The sequence below is a fragment of the Phoenix dactylifera genome, chromosome 3, assembly GCF_009389715.1.
Source record: "Phoenix dactylifera cultivar Barhee BC4 chromosome 3, palm_55x_up_171113_PBpolish2nd_filt_p, whole genome shotgun sequence".
In the NCBI taxonomy this organism is placed as follows: domain Eukaryota; kingdom Viridiplantae; phylum Streptophyta; class Magnoliopsida; order Arecales; family Arecaceae; genus Phoenix; species Phoenix dactylifera.
Genome location: NC_052394.1, coordinates 16,029,259 through 16,052,872, shown reverse-complemented (window position 1 = coordinate 16,052,872; position 23,614 = coordinate 16,029,259). Strand labels below are relative to the sequence as shown.

Genomic DNA, 23,614 nt, shown 5'->3' with positions numbered 1-23,614 from the left:
AGTATTATCTATTTTTTTAAAAAAACGTACAAGCAGTGGGCAATTTAGTATTGTTGGAGTTGCATGATCATCAATGTGATATTGCATCATTCTAAATTACAGAGCATCAAAAGAAAAAAAAAGTTATGGTAAAGGCAATTGATCTTTTATCAACTGGCAGCAGAAAAGTTGTAATTGAATATCAATGCACCAACTAGTGCTTATGGAAACAGATAAAATATATTGTGACATATAATTATCCATAGACCACTCATGGAGGAAAAGGCGTAGCAAATTTATAACGGCACAGACAGATTATAAACTATAGAGTGCCTCAATAGCACCAAATGGTGTGGAATATATATCCATCAACTAGTGGGTCATATTTATCAATTTCAAAGTTAATATGGTAGCTTGTTAGTCAATAAATCAAAAAATTCTTTATTAAACTAGAAACGATATTGAGAGTCAGAAATAGCCCAAGCCTTACCAAGTAATTGTTTTAGGAAATCCCAAGACAATTAGGCACCCTGATCCGTGGTCATACACAACCTCCAGTGTGAACCATCCACGAACTTATGGATACCGTCACCTCGGCTGCCAACAAGATCTGGGAATTGAAAGGGAACTTAGACAGTAAACCATCAGAATTTCCTAATTAGGAGGTATGGCAGCAATTTCTTACAAGAACAGAGCGACAACCTCCAAACACAACCAAAACATATTTGACATACAAGCAGATAATCATATAACAAGAATTTGCTTGGGTTTCTTTTTGCAAATAGATTATATGCATCAAGACCTTAGGGCATCATTTGGATACCAAGAAAAAAAATGAAATAAAATCTAGTTTAACATTAGGAAAAATCACTATCATCTTCTCTCCAAATCACAATATATAATTCACTTGCTGAGAAGGAAATTTGAACTTCATTTTTTTATTCTCTTTCTAAGTTCTTTTGTTTAATTGGGAGAAGATTCCTTCCAAAATGCCTTCTCCCTCACTTCTTCAGCAACCAAAAAAAATTTTTAAATAGTTTTAACTCAGAAGAAATATGCGTTTTATAGACACTGTTAATAATTGAACTTCTAAAACAGTTGAAAACATATTACTTAAACGTTCCAATACTGTATGCAGTATATTCATCAAAAGATGCATCAATTAGAAGTCATCATTTTTGGATTTACAATTTACGTGGAAGGGACATCTTCAGGCCGAAAACCAGGGTGGCACCACGTAGCGCTTAACTACAATCAAGTGAGTCCACACCACCCTTGCCGGAAAAAAAAAAAAAAAAACACTTGAAGCTCAGGAAAAAAGACCAAGACTTGATATTGACACGCGGTCTGAATCCAATCATATATTCATCTAAACCATGAAGACCATCATGATAAAATGTACAAAGCTACAAATCACAATGAAATGCAAGAATTAATAAATTTGTGACCTCCTCTTATCAGAGCAGATGCATTACACATTACTTTATGGAACTTTTAACATGAATCCTTCCCAGGCATCCATTTACAAAGTGTGATGAATCTCAGATCAGGGTTATTCACTTTCATAGTCTTCTTCATCGCCAAATGAAAAGACAGAAGCATCTGCAGCAATTGCCTTGAATTCACTCACACTATTTGATTCCAACTCAGGGGGGTGTGATACTGTTGCATTCTTACCGTTCCCATCATTTCTCACTTCATTGGTATCAGGAGTTTTTGTAGCCCCACCTTCACCTTTCAGGGAAAGTTGCTCAACACCTTGTGCTATGGTTGCCGCCCCTTGCGGAGCTTTCAATTCAGGTCCTTTAGCAGTACTGGGAGACCCTCCCAAATTGCCGGCCACCTTGTCACGCTTGCTCTTAGAAAAGCTGGTCTCTTCTGATTCACTATCAGAAAAGACGTCATCCTTATCTTGGCTTCCTGAATCCCCGCTCGGTTTAGGATGCACAGTGCTATTTTCATTTGTGGCAGTGCTAGCAGTAGAGCTTCCATCAGATTCCTTCTTGGCATTTAAACTGGTGGGCCCCGAAGAATTGGATTCATCATAGTCTACAAGGACAACCTCAACCTGGAATCCTGGAGATGGCAATTTTCTCTGCATGATGAAGTTTGACTATATGTGAATATTCAGGAATAAACCGTAAAAAATGCAGTCAGAAACAAGGAAATATCAGAGTAAAAAATGCCAACTAAAGAAACTCTAGCTGTAACATAGTTTTCTGTAACATATTAATGCCAGTTTTTCGCATGGCCATGTGAGTGTGTGTACAAACATACATATGTACACACACAAATACAGACATACACATACATACATACATACACATATAAATGCATAAGTACACATATAGACATATATAGACATGAATACACATACACACATACATATACCCATGCATGCATACACACAAAAATAAATACACACATATATACATACACACATACATATGTACACATACACATACACACATATACACACACATACATACAAATCTACAAACATGCGATGGAGGTCCCACATCGATAAACCGAATAGTTGGATTGTGATCTACTACCTTTAAATTGCTTACACACAAAAAATTGTGATTTAAAAGCCCCTGGACTATGAATCAAGTGGTCAAAAAATATATGTACATATCTACATACATACATATATATGTATGTATGTGCGTACGTACGTATGCCTGCACATATGCATCCATGTATATGTATAAATATATGTATAATGAAAAGCTGGTTTAGTTTGCAAACAACAAGAGGAAAGCAGAAAAAAGAGGATTTTTTTTTTCTAAATGTAGATTTAGAATGCTTGATATCCATCAATGCTTCATAATCATAAATTCAATCTTGTACTTAATCTACAAGTGATGCTTTACCTTGTCAAAGCCATCAAGATCAGAAGGGCTCAAAATCTTCCTGTTTTCCATCATTGTTGTATTTAACCAACTGAAAAAAGGAACAGGATATGCTCATCAGTCACAGTTAGCCTCCTAATACATAAGGAGTGGAAAGGAAAGACATAAGGCACACTATCAAATTTTATGATAAGGGCCATAAAATGGAATTCAAAACCATTGGATACAATCTATGAGGTCCAAAATATCTAAAACCAAAAAAATAAAAAATAACAAAATAAAATATAATGTTTTGAAGGCCCTCTGCTTATGCTGCCCCGGAATTCAAGTCCTGCCCAATTGGAGACTAAATTAAAAGAAATACTTCCCAAAATTTAAAACCCCACCCAGATCCACCCTTGCTTGAGTAATGGTAGAGTTTAGGCTAGCTTAACTAGGACTTTACTTGATCCAACTCCAAGTTTGTTAAGCTATTATGTTATCTTACTTGGATCAGGCTCGGATTGGGTTTAAGGCTTGGACAACCTAGATCTAACCTAAAATTTTATAATAAGGCTCCTAAACCAGTCCAGTCTTAAAATGTTTCCATTCTAACCACAAAACTATTAGTATTTATATGATTTGGACTCCAAAAAAAAAAAACAACTTAAACCTTGTTCACATAACATCAAAGCCAACCTGAGCTTCCCCACCACAAGTTCTATTGGGGTTGGAAATTTTGAAAGCAGGATGCGTTTGGGCTTGGGTTGCCAAGTTGAGTTGCACATTTTGCTAATCTTGTTAACCGTTAACGCAATGATATTGCCATAAAATGGAATTCACAGCCGTCAGATACAATCTACGAGGTCCAACATGTCTAAAAACAAAAAATATAAAATATAAAATAAAATAAAATGTTTTGAAGGCCCTTTGCTTATGCTGCCTCAGTCATCACCAAGGTATCATTCACAATTCAAGTCCTCAATTCGAGATTAAATTAAAGGAGTGTGCTTTCCATCCTTGCTGTTGTCGAGAAATTCAACCAAGTATGTCCAAATAAGACAAAAACTTCCTCCTTCCCCTGTATAGAGGAACAATACTACTTGGAGAAAACCAGAACTGTTGTATTATCATGCCTCAGACGTGCTACAATTATTTAAAGAGTCACCAAGCCTCCAATTGAATTGACTGTGACTGTTCCTCAACGCACTGTGTTACTTATGCTAATGAAGTAAAACAGTTCATATGCAAAGCTACATATTATGCAATGTCAAGGCTATGGATTGCTGCATAGTATTGATTGATCTCTTTGCTTGGTATCTTCTTTGTCCCCATGTGGTCATTTCCATCTCGAAGTCTGCATGTCATCCCATTGAGATTAAAGCCTAGGAGTCTAATTCTCTTTTATTTTTTAGACAAATAAACTTACTTAGTTGCCCTCATTGATAATACAAAATCCTCCTGTATTTGTAGTCATGGTAATACTTGAGATGCTTGGTCAAAAATCTTCCATCTTAGATGGATCAACTATTAAAAATAGAATACAGAAAAATTAAAATGACAAAAAAGCAAATTATTAGCAGCTAGCTATGAAGGCAAACTCATTCAACATGAAAAATATCTAGTTGATGAGAAAATTGGAATAAAGCCCTTACCAGTAGAAATCTCCTTGACGATCGTGAAAATGAATTTTAAAATCACCAGCCAATTCTGTCAGACCAGGCTCCCCTGGTAAAGCAAACACCATGATCCCCTTCTTTGGTGCACTGAACCAGAAATCTTCAGGCTAAATGAAAAATAACAATCAATAAGAGGTCAAAAACATGGAATCTTATCTTTTCTAGGTCCGCTAGATGCTTATCAGTTAGCACCCTGGTAGATGTTTTCTAGAAGACAAACTACATATGATATGAAAAGTTATATGATCCAAGGTTATGGTATGCAGCCATGTCGTTCCGTTCTGGGCCCATACCGATATAGCAAAGCTAGCGAGGGTGGGGCAGAGGAAGAAAGAAAGAGAGGAAGAGAGAGAGGGAAGGAGGATGAGGGAAGGAGGGAGAGAGAGGGAGAGGGAGGAGAGAGAGAGGTGGAGGGAGGCAAAGGGAGGGGGAGACTGAGAAGGAAAGAAAGAGAGAGAGCAAGGGAGGGAGGGAGAGAGAAGGGGCTTTCAAAAGCCCCTTTCCCTCTCTCCCACTCTCCCCCTCCTCTCCCTCCTTCCTCTCTCCCTCCTTCCTCTCTCCCTCTCTCTTTTTTCCTCTCTTTCCTTCTCCCTCTCTCCCTCCCTCGCCGGTTTCTCAAACCGAGGGGCAGAATCATGCTGCTCCGCCCCCAATACGGCTCAATATGCCCCGAATAAGGCAGTACAACATTCCTCGATCCGATCAGGTACAGTTAGAGATCTATATTTTAAATATTTTATACAAGGTAATGATCTAAATCTGGAGCTTACAATTTTAATATATTAAAAAAATAATCTAGTTCGTGTAAGGAATGATATGGAATGGGCATGATCAACTGTTTAAGCACAGCTTTCTCATTCTTACCAAAGCACGATAAGATTAGCACAAAGATCAAAACGGTTGAGAAAAGAAATTCCAAACACAAGCAGGCTCATGTATTACTTTTAAGAGCTCAACCGCATAGTGAAGTTTCAACCAAAGTTTTGACTTTTAACTAGAAGATCTCGAACATAATCCCATTATCTAGAGGCTGTGTGCGATTACTTGGTCTAATCATTCAACCAGAGTGAAGTACATTTTTTTCAGCTGAGGCAAACTATTAGTGGGTGAAACCTAAGATTTCGCCAGCAAGTTTAGCTTCTTTTAAGGACTGTTTTTACGTTAAAAGAGGAGGTGAGAGCAAGACAGTCTAGATCAATGTTAGAACTAAGAAAATGGATGCTAAAAGCAAATTAAAACTCATGTATGAAACATATGCATCCCACATATCAAAACTCTAAGAAGTAACATTTTCCAAGTTCTTTTTAGTACTTAACCAACATAAGCATAGTGCATACATCTTGTAGGCTTGACCTATGGTCAGACGAACTCTAATAGTTTGTACTAAATAAAAATTAATATTGTCTAAATTTTTTTTAGTGATTTGGTTTTGTAAAAATAAAAAGAATAACAGTAAATCAGGGGCTTCGACATCCCTTTGTTCAAGCTCTCATATTTTCAGTAGCATACAACATACACGCATACATAAATACATAGCTACATGAATGTTTTACTTAAGCATAAAAGAAAAAAAAGGAAATTTTATTACATTTTATTTTCCCAAAAATTCAAAGATCAACATTAGGGTTTTTCCTCATATCAATATGTTTTTATAATAATTCAAGGTTACATCAAGACTAACATCAAGATTTAATTCTCTTGAACATGTGTATTCTATAAAAGAAGGCATTTTTTAAGTTTAAGAAGTCTTTACTCTGTTATAAAACAATGACAAAAGATTGAAGCTTTCAGTTATGGACACCTAATTCTTTTAAGTGAAATTGATACTAACATTTAAACATAGTTCTCTAGCTACCTGAACATGGATTGTTTAAAGAAATTTAGAGTTACAATTCCATTTTTCACTATATAGTAATATATGTGTTACATGCAAGTATGCATATGTACATGAATGTAGTGAATCATCAGCATATGTGTTCCATCATGTATTTTGGCACCAAGGCATAATTACATTAGTTCCTGGGAACAATTGAATCATCCTCCCCATATTTGTTTGAATCAGTGACCACTTGGCCAGTCCAGTAGTATGAATATTCATCTCTCCAGCAAGAAGGATCAATTCTCAAATCACAAAAGAGGATGTCCTACTTCTAAGTCATCAGTCTTATCTAAACTCTCTAAGCCATCAATATTTGCCTACTACATTATAGATATTTCTTTAGGAATGGATCTACCAAACGAATTTTCTATAAATGTTTTATTACCAAAAAGATTTGTATCAACAAAGTTATTAGCCCTTCACACAGGATTAGAGAAATGTTGTTAGATAGATGGTTAGAATTTGTTTTACTTGGATCAATGATTGAAATCGCCAAGTTGCTTTGAAAATTTAGGGAACTGCGTTAGTTTTGGGCCTATGTCCCAGAGTATGCTAAGACTACAAGTCTCAGGAGAAGTCGGGGCCATTTTGGATCAACATTCCTTCAAGCAAGTAAAACTCAAAGCAAAAATAAAAGGACAAAAAAATGAATGACAAAGAACTACACATAAGTGTTTAGAATAGTGATTTAAAAAAGAAAGAAAGAAAAGAAATTATTGATGGTTCAAAATTTACCATTAGGTCCTTAGTCCTTGGGTGCTTCTTTGTTGAGAAAACAACACCTAAACCATGAAAGAAGTATGAGTTATAATCCATACCAAATTCTAAGAGACAAAAATATAAATAACAAATAGTTGATATATGCTTTAAAGCTGAACGCCTTAGAGTACAAGAAAGGACCATTACAATACAGAGAGCCTCGCTATAGGAATTAAAATACCATGCACCAGTTGGCTGTGACTAGAATACCAAGACCATAAAGGACCAGTTACATATATAAGCTACCAACAGTTTAATCTCAAAAAAATCATCAAATAAATGAGAATCTGAGAAGGAAAAAGAATATGGCAAGTTCCAACTTACACATTGTGACAGAACCATACTTGTTACAAGCACCCACCTAGGCACCTGGGGCACCTAATCCAGCTTAGCTCGCCTAGGTGAGGCCTGCCTGGACAGCCCGCCATCTAGGCATTTGCCCGGTTTTTGGGGCACCTGCCTGGGCTATTGGGTGCCACTTGGGCAGCCCGATTACATTGGGCAATTGCGCAGCTAGATCCAGCCGACCAACCCAACCAGACCCAATGTTCAATTGTTCATTGGGTCGGTCAGGTCAAACCAACATATTGAAAAAAAAGAAGAGAGAATAACAAAAAGATGGGGAAAGAAAAGGAGGCCAATGATGAACTGATAAAAGTTCCCAATTTTTCATCCTACGGCTTCTTCCTTGGTTGGGGGGGCAAAATTCCAAATACCAGCATGTGTATATCTTAACCTCCAAACATGCAAAGTTTGTCCAGATTCTCTAGTTTTCTCTTTTAATTATAATAACCAAGAATACCCAAACAAAGGTAGCAAACTGAAAAAATAGCAGCATATTCCAAGCTTGATTTCATCAAAATGAAACGATACAAATTTTCTTAGTCTGAAATGCTCTAATATGAACATAAAACTTGTGTTATAAAAGGTGGGATAATGAAAGCAGTCAGTACCATTATGATTGGAGATTGTAATAGAAGGCCTAATCCAATACGGGCATCTGTGAAGACGAAAACCCCTAAGCATGCACCTGGAAAGAAGAGGGAACAAGTCATGTTGATAAAATGATTTTCGAGCACCATGAGAGTATTGACCAGCACAATATAATGAAGGAATCATGAGAATCAAAAGAGGACCAGATAAGGATTGAGTTACCTCCGGCCTGGCTGATTTTCACCATTGAAGTATGTTAAGATGCGTTCAAAATATTTGACATACCTCTATAATCATCAAAAAGGAAGAGTCAGGAGTGTCGAAGATAGGACACTATAAATGATGTATATACAAAAGCAAGTAGTAGACTAACAATCTGACTTGGGAGAACAAGCCCCTTCCCATCCATACATCTTTTCTGATTATAGTATTCAATTGATTCCTCAGCAGTAGGAAAGAACTGCACCAGATAAGATTAATTTCAGACATACAGAAAATATCGAGCACTGGATCAAATAGGTAACACAACACTCTGATACCATCATTTCTGATATTAATGAAGTAACAGTTGATCTCACCTTCAAGTATAAAAGAAGACTAGAAATCATTAAACCTGTCCGCGCCATGCCAGCTTTGCAATGAACTACCACCACATTTTCAATGTCCTCCTTCAACCACGAGTAGGCACTTTGACAAAACGATATTATAAGTTGAAGCGGAGGGCAATTATGGTCATCAAATGGGAAACAGGCCACCTGAGTTGCATAGGAGTAAAATAAAACAATTCAACATACTCCACACAAATAAGGCAATAAGCAGTAACCCACAAAAGCTAGCCCAGCTATCTGTATCTAAAATAAGTTTTTAAGACATATTAGTGAAGGTCGATGAGCACCTTTATATTGGTGCAATCAGCTCTTAAAAAGTGTGAATAAAAATGTTGAATGATGAAGAGAGAAATAAGTATAAGATATGACGCCAAGAATGCTAAGGCTCTGTTTGGTTTCAGAGAAAATGAAAGAAAAGGCAGATATATCAGCAGAAGAAAAGAAGAGAAAAACAAAGAAAATAATGCCGACTATTTTCTCATTTTTGGTTGAAGTAAGAAGATCGGAGAATAAGTTGTTAAGAAAGTGGTAAAGATAATCAGGTCAGATTGAGCCACTTGCCACCCTATCATTTTCTCTCAAAATCACTATCTTTTGGAGAAGAAAATTTTTAGGCTTGTTAGAGAATATTTTGGCTGTATATTTTCTCTCTAATTTTCTCTTCCTGAATTTCCTTTTTAGTACAAAAAAATGGAGAAGAAAATGCATCCCTGGCAAACTTTCTTTTCTTTCACTCTCTTAGCAGCGAAACAGGGCCTAATACCAATGAAGGACAGAGTGCAAAAGAATAGAGAACAATGAAAGAGACCGCTAGGTGAAAAGAAAGAGTGGAATCAGTGGAAGAGATGGCTTGGGAACATGGAATACAGGCTAGACATATTTTTAACAAAAAGGTTCTCTCTACATTTAGAATAGAAACTTAAGAAATAAAAGGCATGTACAATACCAGCCTTAAGTTAATGACTAGGTACAGTTTTCATACAAAAAATTTTATGCTGCTGTTTTTTGCTTTCTTTTCATCCCAACGTTCTGTTTGGATACAGGTAAAAACAATTTCAATTTTTTCCTAGCTAATCCATACATCGCACTGATGGCGGAAGATAGAAGAAGGCCGGCTAAGGGAAAGAACAGGGTTGCATAAGGCAGAGGTGGGGGTTGTGGCAGTAAAGAAAGATACAGGAGGGTGCATGGCAGCCAAAGGAGGTGGGGAAGAGCACAAGGACAAAAAAAAGGGGGCATGGTACAAGGACACGGCAGAAGCAGTAGTGTAGGGTGCTCTGTAGGAGAAGGACATGATGGTGAAGTAGGTGGAGGGAGCAGACTAAGAAAACAGGAATATGGCAGAAATGATCTGAGGATTGGGGGGGGGGGGGGGGGGGGGGCGCGGGGTGCACATGGCAATGGCCAGAAGAGGAGAGGGAAATGGTTGTGATCAAAAGCGGCCAACCAGCATATTGACAGGAGTGCATGGAGGAAGGATAAGGCACAGAAGTGGGGGGGGGGGGGGGGGGGGGCATGCCAACAAAGCAAGGAGTGGATATTAATGATGAGAGAGAGAGGGAAGGCACAATGATTTAGGATAAGAATTTCTGGTTATTTGCCACAAGGGAAAAAAAAAAGGAAAAGTACACTGGTCAGTACAAGATGGCAAGTGCTTTGCCAATGCCTTACTGGCTCATGACAAGATTATGTGCTATATTCTTCGCCAATGCACATGCATTAACGCTCCTGCAAATGCTAGGTGCATGTACAAGTTTAAAGAAGCAAAATATGAGCTAAGGCCTCAAGGTCCTGCATGGCTCACTGGGGCTTGTCACATGCCAGGAAGCCAGCTAAAGCTCAGCTCATTCAATATCAAGCTAACTAAATTAGGCTTGTTTGCAACTGAAAGACTGAGAAAGGGCAGATGGCAATAAAAAAAGAAGGTTGAATAAGGACAAATAATGAGACCATGATCTTGCTCATTGTCCTAACTCCTAAGTGTCACCAACATCAACACCATTGTAATCAGTAGAAGTAGAAAGGGTTTGAGAAACCTATCTCCATGGCATTTAGGGGATTATAACAATGGAGAATTTGGGAATTAAGGGTTTGGCATTTAAGATTAGTCGAGAAGGAAGGAGGAGAGAGTAGATGAAGGGCTGAAGTGCAGAGATTGTGTGTCAACAGACATTCTCGAGGCATGTTGGATTTAGTGATCAAAAGACATTTGGATCTGGAAAGATGAGAGAGGGGATTGCAGCATTGTGGGAGTACGCAGATAGAGCTTAGGACAGCTGTTCAATTTCTGTCACTTCTTGTTTTAACCCCTTAGCTCTCAATCTAATGGCTCAAATGATTATTAGCAAAGATTTAAAAAAAAACAAAGCCTTTAGATTAAATATAAAGGTTAAGATACATTCTTCTGCATATGACTGTTAATGTTTAAGATATAAATATAACAAAAAATTCAACTGCGCATTATAATTAACTTAGGTGTCATATATTATTCACTATTTATTAAATAATTACTTTTTTGAGCGATGTCGAGCTAGACATGATCTAGGCCCACAAGACTGAGTTGAACCTAGCTCTTCTTCATGTCATTTACATTTTAAGCTCAAAATTATGGTTCATGTTTAGCTCAATTACTTACCAAGCCAGCTAAATTTTATGCCGAACATCAGCTACTCAGGAGGAACCTAATAGACAAAGTGCATGCCTACCAATAGGACAGCACGACACTAACACGTGACACTTTAACCCTTGCACAGGACACAACCATGTTAATGATTGGACATAAAGTAGGCCTAGCATGTCTTCAACTAATTTAAATTTAAAGATCAATCCTGGCTTGTGTTTGGCTCATTTACTTATGGAATGAGCTGAACTTGCGCAACATATCAACCTGAACATGATCTGCAAAGGGCAGCATGCTTGTTTAACAACCCAAGTGCATGCCTAGCACTAGCCCATCATGGCATAAGAATACAATACCCTGGTAAATCTTTAAAAATGACTTGGCAAAATTCATTTACACATTAAAAGTCGATTGCAATACTATAAAATGAATAGAGATTTTTGCAACATTTAAGCATACCTTTCCCTCAAATAGAGATGCATCATACAGCCTCTCCGAGCAGAGATTGTATACTTTGTATTTTCCCTATGAAAATAAATTAAGTTAGAAACTTGTGCAGAAAGTATTTCATATTTTAATTAGCAAGAAGTCACAGCTTTATTCATCTGAATTAGAATATTAAATCCTAACTTTTCATTCAAGAAATGGTTATTTGACAATGGGATTTCATACCCATAAGACGATGCATTAATTGTGACATTAACTCTAGACAATTCAACACAAGAAAAGGAACCAAAGAATTTTCTGAGTAGGAATTCCCAGAGCTGACAGCAATTAGGATGTTGCATTAGAATAAGATGACACAAATTAACTTGTTTAAGAAAATTTTTTATGATGCATCTAATATTTACCAAATTTAACTTCTTCTCCAATGAGGACACTTTCAGCACAATCTAACCAAAATAGGACTCATACCTAAGAATCTTGGCTTTCCTGACTATTTCTATTTCTCAACCAAATCTTAAACTCCATTCTTTCTGGAGTTTGAGACCATCTATGAGTATTCAAGGAACCTTCCTAATCATTTGCATACTTAATATTAAAAAAAGACAAAAACCTAACCTATGCCTCATATAAACCCAAATGATGTCAAATCCATCATACTGGCTGTGGAAAAGGATGTGATTGCTAAAATATTCTTTGAAGTCATGTTTCTTGCATCTCTAAGCTAGTTTTGGTGCCTGGATGAGAAATATGCATACTAAAACACCTTAACAAATAATATTTTCTAATTTTTTATATTAAACAATATTTGAAAAACTGATCACCATTGGTTAACTTTTTTCCCCTACATGTCATCATATCTCCCCAAGCCATACATTTGGTTGTCTGAATCAAATTTCATGGGCAATAAGGATAGACTTTGACAAGAATCAAATATCATATAGAATATCATAAATCTTTGACAAGTCATTTTTATGAGTCAAAAGTAAAATTCAATCAAACCTCAAAAATAGTGTTTTCCACCTAACCAAGAAGGCAAGGATGCAACAAATATGCCTAAGATTTACATTATTTAGATGTATATCAATATAATCTATGAAAATATCTAACAGACCAAATTTCAGATGATTGTGCTAAAACATTGCTTTATAATCATATCTAGTATTGGTTCTTGCAATAGAATATAAATCTAAATATTCTTTTAACAGAAGATGTACAGAATTATAGATTGTAAACATGTCCAGTCAAATCTTAAAAACAGTGCTGCCCCTTATTCAAGCAAAAATATGGTGGATGCTTATATGGCACTTGTATTATTCAAGTGGTATATCATGATATACAATGTCAATGAATAACTTTAATATCATAATGAACTCTTTGTCCATTTTATCAGAATCAAAGTTATTGCATGGTAATGCCAATTCAATTCTGGATCAAATTCTGCAGTAATATACTATTAGTTTATAACTTTATATATAAAAGAGAGAGAGAGAGAGAGAATTTGACAACAGGGCATAATCCTTCAACATCTTGGCATCACTTATAATTCCATGTCAAATTGTTTAGCCACAAAATGTTGGTTTACATTGGATAACCCACTACACTATACTTGTCTTTAACTAGTGGATCAGAGCACAATTTTAAGATGCTAAGAATAGTCAAGAAGTAACAAAAGCAATTAAAAGCTAGTATAACATATTTTAAGAAAAGTGTTATCCCCTAAAGAGCTGCCAAAGGGTCAAAAGTAAGATGAATACAAAATGTTGGATAACAAAAAAGATCAAATCCTATGACAATGTGCACACCCTCAACCAAGGTTTAGAGCATTGTTTACCATACTAACACATGCACATCTATTAATGCCAATCATAGTTATTAAACCCGGACTGAACTGGCCGGCCAGACTAGAAAAATGGTTTGGTTCAGTTTTCTAATCGGAGCAGACTTACATCTAACTTGGTGAAAATGGGGTTGAACCGGCCGGGTTTCTAACCAGCAATGCTGGTGGTTGGAAAATCATGCTTTTAGAACCCACTTAAGAGATTGTAACAAAATAATGCTTAAGTGAAGGTTCCCACCCCTAAACCTCTTATATGGTTACAAATCTCTCAGCCACTGAAAGACAGTATGATGATTAATTATACTTATACATGAATGTCAATAAATAGGGATTTATTTCAAGTAAATTGTCATGTTTCAATTGTCAATTCTTTCCATAAAAGAAAAATCAATACTTTTCCCTTCAGTATGACGTGAATATATATATATATATATATATATATATATATATATATATATATAATTTTATTCTTTTTGGATATTTTCAAAACTTTACAATTTAAAATAATTAAAATTTATCAAAAGTTCTACATGTTCTTTAACATTATATATATTTTTTTCTTGCAATTTTTTAAAAATTTAGATGATTAATTATTATTTTATATTTATGCTACAAAAAAAGAATTGTCAATCCATGTGATTTGAAGAGTAGTATTTACAGAAAAAATCATTTGTGCATATTTCCATACATTAAATCTATCTTTACTTTTAGTTTTTTATTTAAATAAACTTGTAACATAAATTTGTTTCAACCGATTGACTCGGTAATCAAATTAGAGACTAGGTGCCGATATAACAAGATTAAGATGGTGAATGATGTATCGGTACAATACAATAATGTACAAGTACCTTACCAATATGATATGGTATGGCCAATACAAAGCAGCACATGTCGATACTTCAATCCATGCTTTCAACCTACAAAATATCAAAAGTACAAGATGCAGGAATTGACCCAACCCAAAAACCCAACCAAATTCCTATGTGGGTTGGGTTTGGGTGAAGGGTTTTTAGTTAGGGTCGAGTATGGGTCAAATTTTCTGACCCAAGCTTTAATTTGGTTGGGCATAGGTGAGAGTTTTACCCTGACCCAAGTCATGAGCGTAAGGTTCTATTTGGCTCAAAAAGAACTTTCGAGCGGTTGGGATTTTTCAATACTAGTTATTTAAATCATTTTGGAGATTAGTTTGTAAGAATTGTAAAGATGGAATTGATATCTTAGGTCGGGTTTAGGGATTGAGTCCCGTAAAATAGGTTATGTTAGGGTCAAATGGTAACCCAAAATGACTTGTACGTGGCAGTGGGTTAAGAGATCATGACCCTATCTCAAATCAGGATCAGGTATGGGTCAAGGTTTTGGGTGTTTTTGTCCTTAATAGACATGACCCATTGCCATCCCTAGTCAAAAGTTTGTAGCAATTAAGATGAAACATGAGGTAGACTATCTCCAACCAAGAGAGGATGGTGCAGCTGTTCAACACCTGCCACATATGAAAGTTGATATAGACCAACATGCAGTTTCATAACAATATTAAACAATAACTTGTCCCCATGCTTTGCAGTTTGAGCATATTTGATAAATAACTACTATCTGATAACACAAGGTAATTTGATAAGCAGTCTGTTTCCCTCTTTTTGAAAGTTCTTACGATGTGTGGAGGAGGTACAACAAACTATTTTGATATACTTAAAGAGCAAGTAATGCAACATTACTTCAATTCCAACATGAAAGTGCTGCCCGTGGTGTCAGCACATGCGCAATGCCAGAGCCTGACTTGTTCAATTACTAGGCCAAAGCTCAGCAAGGTCAGCCTTGGTCTAGTTTCAATTAAATATTCACTAGGAGGAAAGATAACTCCACGTGACAAGAGAGGATCACTGACCCTATCGCTCAAGAATTGAGAACTTCATTCTCCTTAAATACTACTACTTTGATCATGTCAATAAAATTCTTTCAGTTAATCAATATATTACATGATAACAGCATAAAAGTTTTCATTAATTAATTTGAAATAAATTTAAAAGTAAAAAAGTAAAGGCAATACCGTATGATGTGTTTCAAAAAATTTGATTACTTCTTCCATATGATTGCGGTAGAATCCCTGCATTATTGCATATGTTATGCATATATTATATTCCATTAAAAAGGCATTTCCGTTGCATTTGTAATAAACTATTTTTTTAAATTACCTCAACATATCCAAAAAACCCCGAGCTCATATCCCCTGCAGGGAAACCCATAGCAATAATGTTCTCAGTAATATATGTCATATCTAAATCAAATCCACCTTCCTGACATCAGCAGATGAAACAGAAATCTGGTAATCAGAAGGTGAGAAAAGCCAAAATATTTATTAATTTTTAATTATGATAGTAATATGTCTCTAGAAATAATAGCAGCTGTAAAAGCCAGATTGTATAAGCAATTTTAATATGCAAATCATTTTTTGTGAATAATTAACTAATACACAGTTAGACCAGAAAAATAACATTCGTCATGTCAAATTCATCATGCCTTTATAGGACCAATTCATGTGTTTTTCAAGCAATCACAAACTCAAACTAAAAAAAGAAAAACAAGTGCTGGGAGGAAAAGATGATTGGAAAAGAAAAGTTAGAGATGTAGAAAAAGATGGACAAGAATTACATAATTGATGAGTGCCAGGAGGCTGAAATACAGTAGCCAATAGGATCATATATGATAAAATGATGAACTGTGCTAGCAATATACAAGCAGAATTTTCAAAACAATATAAGATAGGATGACGATTGAAAACATGCACAAATGTTAGCACGCATGTCGATGCAGTTGCTCCACAGAAGTTACCCTTCAAACTCGAGAAACATAATGACACTTCCATACCTAACCAGGTATTACATGATATCTTATATGATTACTTCTGTAAATGAAAACCATTAATGCCAAAAATGCTGAGGAAAAAACTTGGTATAACTGGTGAGTATACCTAAACCCTCCCATAGAACTATGGTCCCCCCTACATTTGAAATCAAAACTTTTTCATGCTAGATAAAGTAATATACACAAAGATGAAAGATACTTTCTCAAAAAAGGTTGTGTAACTCGGGAAACTAGAAAACACTTCATGATGATAAACTAGCTAAGACAACATGTTAAAAGAGGTCAAAAACCTAGAAAGCTTGAAAACGCTTTATGATGAAATAAACTACATTCATTATATCATTTTGACACACAAACATATGTCTGGAAGCAAGCATGTATTTATGCAAGTATGCATATATGCACATATTTTTGCTCACACACTCTACAACTGTCTATTTCAATATTTAAACTATAGTAACAATAATCTATTTAATAATCAGCAAATAACCAAGTTTCCTGAAATCATATAAATGTTTGAGAAAGGAAAACAAATAAAGCAGTAAAAGTGTCAGGCAAGGTTTTAATTGAAAGAATAGTGCCCTAAAAGCCAACCGCAATCTGTATTGCGATAGGGTTTATTTTGTTTTTCTAGATCATGTACATGACATTTTGATTAAAAATAAAAGGCATTATGTTTCATCATTTGCTGCATCATATATTTGTGATGAACCCCATAGATTAGGGCAATAGTTTTAGAGATATGATGAGATCATGCCAATGAGACCTAAAACCCTAAAATCCTAATCTAAGATATTTCCAATTGTTGGTACATTGAGTCGGGGATCAATGCTACCAGAAGACCTGCACATCTTATGTATGCTTGATGCATAGGATGATTGATCTCACAATCACTTGTGTGGAGACACTAATACAAAGATGTGGGTGCTCATTAGAAAAATGAGTTCACTGAATTGACCTACCAGGAGAATATCTTATGGAGTCTTACTTATATGTCAAAAGATGATTCTCCTAGTGGGAGTTGTGCAACTGATCCTTTGACCTGAGATCACCAAGGTATTTTGTGCACATGAATCCATGTTTTGATTTACTCTCATTCGTGACAATAAGTTGTGCACGGGGTCTTCTCAATATGGTGGATTGTGTACGAAGGTTATGAGTAGGTCAACAAGGAATCAATCACTTCTAGTAAGAGAAGACTACATCCTACTTACTCTAATCATATGATAATTCAGAAAATCTTTGATCAAAATCGAATGAAAATTAGAAAGAGTTTCTAATGTTTCATTATTTGAATTATCATTAGAAGATTGAGAGAGACATGAATATGTAATTGAGTTTGACATAGATTCACACTCATATACATATTCGGAATGTAGCATGATTGAATGATTGAATTGCACGGTATTTTGTCACTGAAGGGTATATTTTTTATTTCCACCAAATTCCATATCTTCCGGATAGACATGATACGTTGCTAGACGTCAATCTTGTCTTGTAGGTTCGATCGAATTAAAGAGTTTAATTCGTTCACCAATTAGAAAGAGTTCTAATTGTTAAGTTCGGATTCGCACAGTTTGAACCTAAATCGATTAGAAGAATTCTAATCAAGTTAGGTCAACTTGCACCCGCACCTACTGCTGGCTAGGTATGGAACCCAATGGGTCACACACAAGAAAACCGATTAAGGATCTAATTAGATTAGATCATGTTTGCAAGATGAACATGCTAGCACGTGTTGCAAACCCTAGCTCCTGATTTGAATTGGATTCAAATCTGATTCTTGATTTGGATTAATCTAATTTGATTAGATCATATCCTAGTTTGGGTTGGCCAAGAGTTGGCACCTGATTGGCTTGGTTTGAACCTAATTGGATTAGGTTTGATAACTCATTCACTTTTGACCATTGGATCTTCATCAACCGTTGGATGAAGACATAATGGTGAGTTGGTTTGAACCCAATTAGATTGGATTAGATAGGGCCTTCACTCATAACCATTGGATCTTCATCAACCGTTGGATGAAGACATAATGGGATGGAGGTGAGGCGCCATGGATTTGGACCATTGAATCTTCATCAGCCGTTGGATGAAGACATAATGGGATTAAGTGAGGCGCCTTGGATTTGAACCCTTAGATCATCATCAACCGTTGGATGATGACATAACAATGAATGGCGTGAGGATGAAGGCGTGAGAAGCAATTTCAGCGCATGAAGTGAATTAGCGTATCATGAAGAGGCGCCTCTTGGTTGGATAAGGATGAAACACAACTAAATTTTTATCTGATAGGTGTTTCATCTTATCACAACCCTTCACTCTTCATACGCCCCTTGACTCATGATCTGATAAGGCCTCATATTTGATATGCCTCCTCATGATGTGAGGCGCTCCTCTTAGCACACGCCTCCTCTTGATGAGGCGTGTGGATGGGATGCATCCTTTGGTGATGCATCCCCACACCATCTATAAATAGGAGTGCGCTCCCGGAATTATTCATTCAATTCGAATTCCAAAACCAACTCTCTCTCTTATCCCTTCTTTCTTACAAGTATTCTTTTTTTCTAACATCTCTTTTCTAGTTTGTCCTAAGCCAAGACAAGGAGATCTTTTTTAGGACAAGAAGCTTAGAAGGAGATTTAGAAAGAGGAAGAAAATTAGAATGTAAGAAAAGCAAGCCATTAGAATTCTTTGGAAGAATTCAGCATCAAGGATCAAGTTCTTTGGAGCTGGAGTCTTAAACCTAGTTCCTGTGTGGATCAACGTTGGAGGGTGAACACTTGGGCACTTAGTGAAAATTCTGCATATTGGATATAGTATTGCAGATATTTCTTTATTTCTATATTTATATTTATTTATTTGATTGTTACCATTAAGGTGACCTTGGCTCATTAGGGTTTGATGTAACGGAATTTTATTAAGAAATTTTTGAAATTCCGCGCTTCCGCTGCGTCCCTACATCGCCATAAAACCCTACATTAATCTCATGAAATGGGGTTGTCCCGATTTCCTATAAAACAGGATGTGTCGTTGTCCTGCCTCGTCCCAACACTTAGGATAAGAGATGTCCCAAAACATGCCAATTGGGATACTGGGATAATGACAGGACTAAAGATCGCCGAACCAGTACCGGGACCTGTACCGATTGGTGATGGTTCGGTACCGTACCGACACCCGGTACAGTAAGGCATGCTGGTTCCGAACTGACACGCCAAAATTTTTTTCGGCTTTGAAAAAAAAAAGAGAGGCTGAGTTGGCCTGAACCTAACCGGTTCGCACCGATTCTGAACGATTCCGGCCTAGTTTGGACCAGTTTCGACAAATTCGGGTTAGGAACCGAACCACATATCTGAACTGACCCAGTGTAGGACCGGGTCGGTTCAGTACGGGGCGAACTAGGTAATTCGGTATGGTTCGGCGACCCTTGGGTGGGAAAGCCTAGTCCCGACACTTGGGATGGTACCCCATCCCGGTGTCCTACGATATCCTGCCGGAACTTGAGTCCTTAATGTCAGGTGTATAGCTTATATTGACAAGAAACTGAAAGCAAAAAAGTAGCTGCTTTCAAACTCTAAGCTAGTGTCACAAACAACTAACTGAAATTTATAATTGCAGTAAAATCACCTGGTATCTTCTTTTGTTCTGAGATACTATGTGGCGAGCCTTGACTTGTACAGCTTTTACTGCAGTTCTGGATGAGTCCACCAAACCTTTTGTCAGTGACCCCAGGACACCAGGTTGGGTGGTGGTTGTGGTGCCCTCAGCACTCTCATCTTGCTGAGGAGATTTTGGAGATAAATGTAAACCAAAGCCACTAGTGAAACGTGCAAATGGGGACTTTCCTGCATTTCCAGGCTGTGAATCTTCTTGGACAGATGGCTGTGGAATTTTGAGACTTCTAGCCCATGAGGATATGCCAGAAGCAGAAAATAGTGATGGTGGCTGTCTTGCAGAAGCATCTTGCCCATTTGAAGCAGAGTTTTGATTGTCAGGAGCCATAGCAGATGGTGAAGATGACTGAAGTTGTTGTGATTCCATGGTAATATGCAGATCCAAAGTGCTCCAGGATCACTAACAGTAATTTGTCAAGCAAAAAGAGACATGCTGCACATCTGCAAGATAATTGTGTTGATATGAAAACCAGATTAGATAATAGATGTGCAGAAAAACTGGTGCATGTGATGAGGCTTAAGCAAAATAAAATTGGAAACAAAATCAACAGTATCAAATATCAATTGTTCTAGTGTCACATTTATATTACATAAGACATGGAAATGCCCTCCATTTATCAGTTTAAGCCTTATTATCTGCAATAATGACATCTCTCTTTAGCTTCATATAGGTCTAATGCAAGCCCATACTCCATATGCTGCCTAGCAAGCAAATACACTGGCATTCTTTGTCTGTAACGTACAGGCATCATTTATTGAGGAAATATAGTTCCCAAGGTTCAGCTCATTTTATTGCAGATTAAAATTTTACACAAAATGAAAATTTAAGCTTTTTAACACTAAATTAAACTGCACCAAGGTAAGGAATGTTTAATATTTTTGTATTTATATTGGCAATGGCAATGGCACTCCAATGTTACCCTCAGTCCATCTTTTCCTTACAATAAAAACACTAATAACATGACCTTGACTATGTCCAAGCACCAAATACTTAGGCTGGTCTTTCAATCTTCTACAAAATATTTATATAATAGGATTTGTAGCTTGGAAGCTGGAATTTCCTGGACAAACAAAATTCATGTAGAAGCCCTTAGATCTGCCAATAGGCCCAATACCGATGCATTAGTTTGTGGAAATAAGCATGTGACTTATGTGAGGAAGTTCCTTCACTAAAGGAGTCAAGTTACATGGATTTTCCTCAATAAGAGCAGAATGGGATCGTAAAAGGAAAATAATGGATAAGTTCCACATTTTTTTAGAAGCATAAAATGTAAAACTAGTTTCTTCCTGATATGAATATCAGGTTTTCCTGAAATTTGTAAACTTGTAACTATTTTATGAGTCTGGAAATACAATCGTGTTCATCTGGAAATGCATATGTTATGAGTCCTATCAGTGTCCATACTCTGGGTCCCAAATGTGTTAGATTCGAGTTGCAACGCAGACAAGTATGACAGTATCCTACCAACGTGCACCACTGGTAATATCATAAGATGAGTTTTAATACAAGTACCCTTAATGAATGAGTGCCAAGCAGCTGATGAACAAAAGCGGTAAAGGTTGAAGATAGAGAGAGCAGGTTTGTTATCAAGTCTAGTAAGACATCAGAAGAAATTGCATGGATCATGATAGGCAATGATTATGACTACAGGCAGCAATAACATTGATGGAACTGTGTGGCCTTTGATGGAAGAATTAATTATAAACAACCAAGTGAACCTTTGAGCCAATGGTCTAACTTCAAGGAACGATATTCAAACAAGAATGACGCGCTTATATGAAGTAGACCATCAAGAAAATATATCAAGTGACAAAGTTGACAGATGACAAAGACTATTAAATGACAACATAGACAAATAAAAGAAAAAAAAAAGAATGTAGTATCACCAATTCCTCGTTCAACTACACAGTTCGTCCACTTTCCCTTTTACTGCATCCTCTTCCATGGCTTCCATCACATCCTTCTTGGTGACCTCACCTCAAGAAATACACCATCTCCTTTTTGATCAAATCACCCATGAAAATTTACCCACACAACACGGACATTTCTATCCACTACAGCAGTCAAAATGGCCTTCCACTCAAACCCCATTCTCCCTCGTACATACAGTATAGAAGAACTGCATGGCTAAAATCATGAAATTCTACGACTCTTCCTTATTTCCTTTTATAACCAAAGAAAGACAAATAAAAGCCAATATATTATCCCATTTTCCGTTCTCTCTTACACGTTTCGTTTCTTTTCCTTCACATTATTGCAGCCAATACAGCAATTTTCTCAGCTACCACAGTTTGCATATAACAACTCATACAACAATTCACAAATCTCCCTCTTTTTTTCCCTCTCTCTTTCAAGTCCTCAAATGTTCCTCTCTATTTGCCCTGAACGCAATAAAGACACCTTAAAAACCCAATAAGATAATGCCAACTGGAGCCCCTTATATCTAAAAATCCAAGAACTTATGGACGAACGGGTAATCATACTAACATGCATATGTGATTGCAGATTAAACCATTCCAAGTTCCAATTCGACAGAATCAAATCTTTCCGGAACTCAAATACTTGGAATCAAAAAAAAAACTTTACGTGATCAACAAAAGAAAGACAAAATATCGTCAAATTTCTGAAACTAACGAGGCAATTTGCAGAGAAAACCCTCCCGACCTAAGAAAACCAAAAACAAAGTAAATTCCCCTATCAACACCATGGAAAAATGGAAATCGATCGAAACCAAGACCCTATAATCCACTGATCGAGGAACTTGCCGTCCTGTGATCTGAACCGGATCTCGACGTTTCTGGAGAATCCCCAATAGGGATCAAACAATAAAACCCAAATCCTAGATCGAGGGAGGCGCTAAAGAGAAACGGACCGGCCGCCCTGGGCTCCGCCAGCCGGTGGCGACAACAGAGATAGCGGAGAGAGAGGGAGGGACAGGGAGAGAGAGGGAATACACCTGGTGCCGCCGGCCGTCTTCCGCCGTCCACGCCGTGGAAGAAGAGGGGGAGAGGCAGAGCAAGAGGCAGGGCGATGGCGAAGAGTCCGGGCAGAAGAGATTTCCGAGAAGTCGACCCAGAAGACCATCCCCGCGCCCAATCTAGCCTTGATCCCCAAGCCCGCGTACACGGAAGTCGCATCAGAGTCTCGGCCGGATTCTGCAACCCCATTTTCGTAATCCCGACCGTCCGTATATCATCAGCCACGCAGCTATTCGTGATCGACACGTACAACAGATTTAAAATAACGGCATCGAGATGTTATAACCGTTTTTTTTTTTCTATTTTACTGATCTGTTATACACGTAGGATATAATATACCTAAAAAAATCAAAAAAATAAATTTTAAAATGCACAGAATAATTTTTTTCTCTTCTAATCATCGAGTCTTCTCAGAATAATTAGCTACATACGACACTACCCAATTTACTGCCCTAAAGTTACTATAACCGTTTCGGCCCCTTGTTATGTTTTATATAACAATAGAGATCAAAAAAAAGAGCCAAATAAAG

At 36.8% G+C, this 23,614-nt stretch overlaps 1 protein-coding gene across 1 annotated transcript; it reads right to left on the bottom strand.

Moving 5' to 3' along the window:
* Positions 1–1,308: 1,308 nt before the first annotated feature.
* LOC103706227 (phosphatidylinositol 3,4,5-trisphosphate 3-phosphatase and protein-tyrosine-phosphatase PTEN2A-like) lies at positions 1,309–23,244 on the bottom strand. Its single transcript, XM_008790275.3, has 13 exons — positions 23,063–23,244; positions 20,059–20,546; positions 15,765–15,866; positions 15,620–15,676; positions 11,751–11,816; positions 8,642–8,818; positions 8,437–8,523; positions 8,286–8,350; positions 8,084–8,160; positions 7,107–7,153; positions 4,469–4,599; positions 2,856–2,925; positions 1,309–2,074 (listed from the first exon to the last, which is right to left on the bottom strand). Exons 2-13 carry the CDS (start codon positions 20,470–20,472, stop codon positions 1,532–1,534), a joined length of 1,836 nt encoding a protein of 611 aa, XP_008788497.2. The 5' UTR covers positions 20,473–20,546; positions 23,063–23,244; the 3' UTR covers positions 1,309–1,531.
* Between the last annotated feature and the right edge of the window lie 370 nt (positions 23,245–23,614).

Bases quoted from the DNA above. Each gene is read 5' to 3' on its own strand.
- LOC103706227 (XM_008790275.3), bottom strand. From the start codon at position 20,472: ATGGAATCACAACAACTTCAGTCATCTTCACCATCTGCTATGGCTCCT. The intron at 11,817-15,619 runs GTATTGCCTTTA...TTATTTTCATAG, and splicing joins TTTTTGAAACACATCATACG to GGAAAATACAAAGTATACAA. The intron at 8,819-11,750 runs GTATGCTTAAAT...TATGCAACTCAG, and splicing joins CATCTCTATTTGAGGGAAAG to GTGGCCTGTTTCCCATTTGA.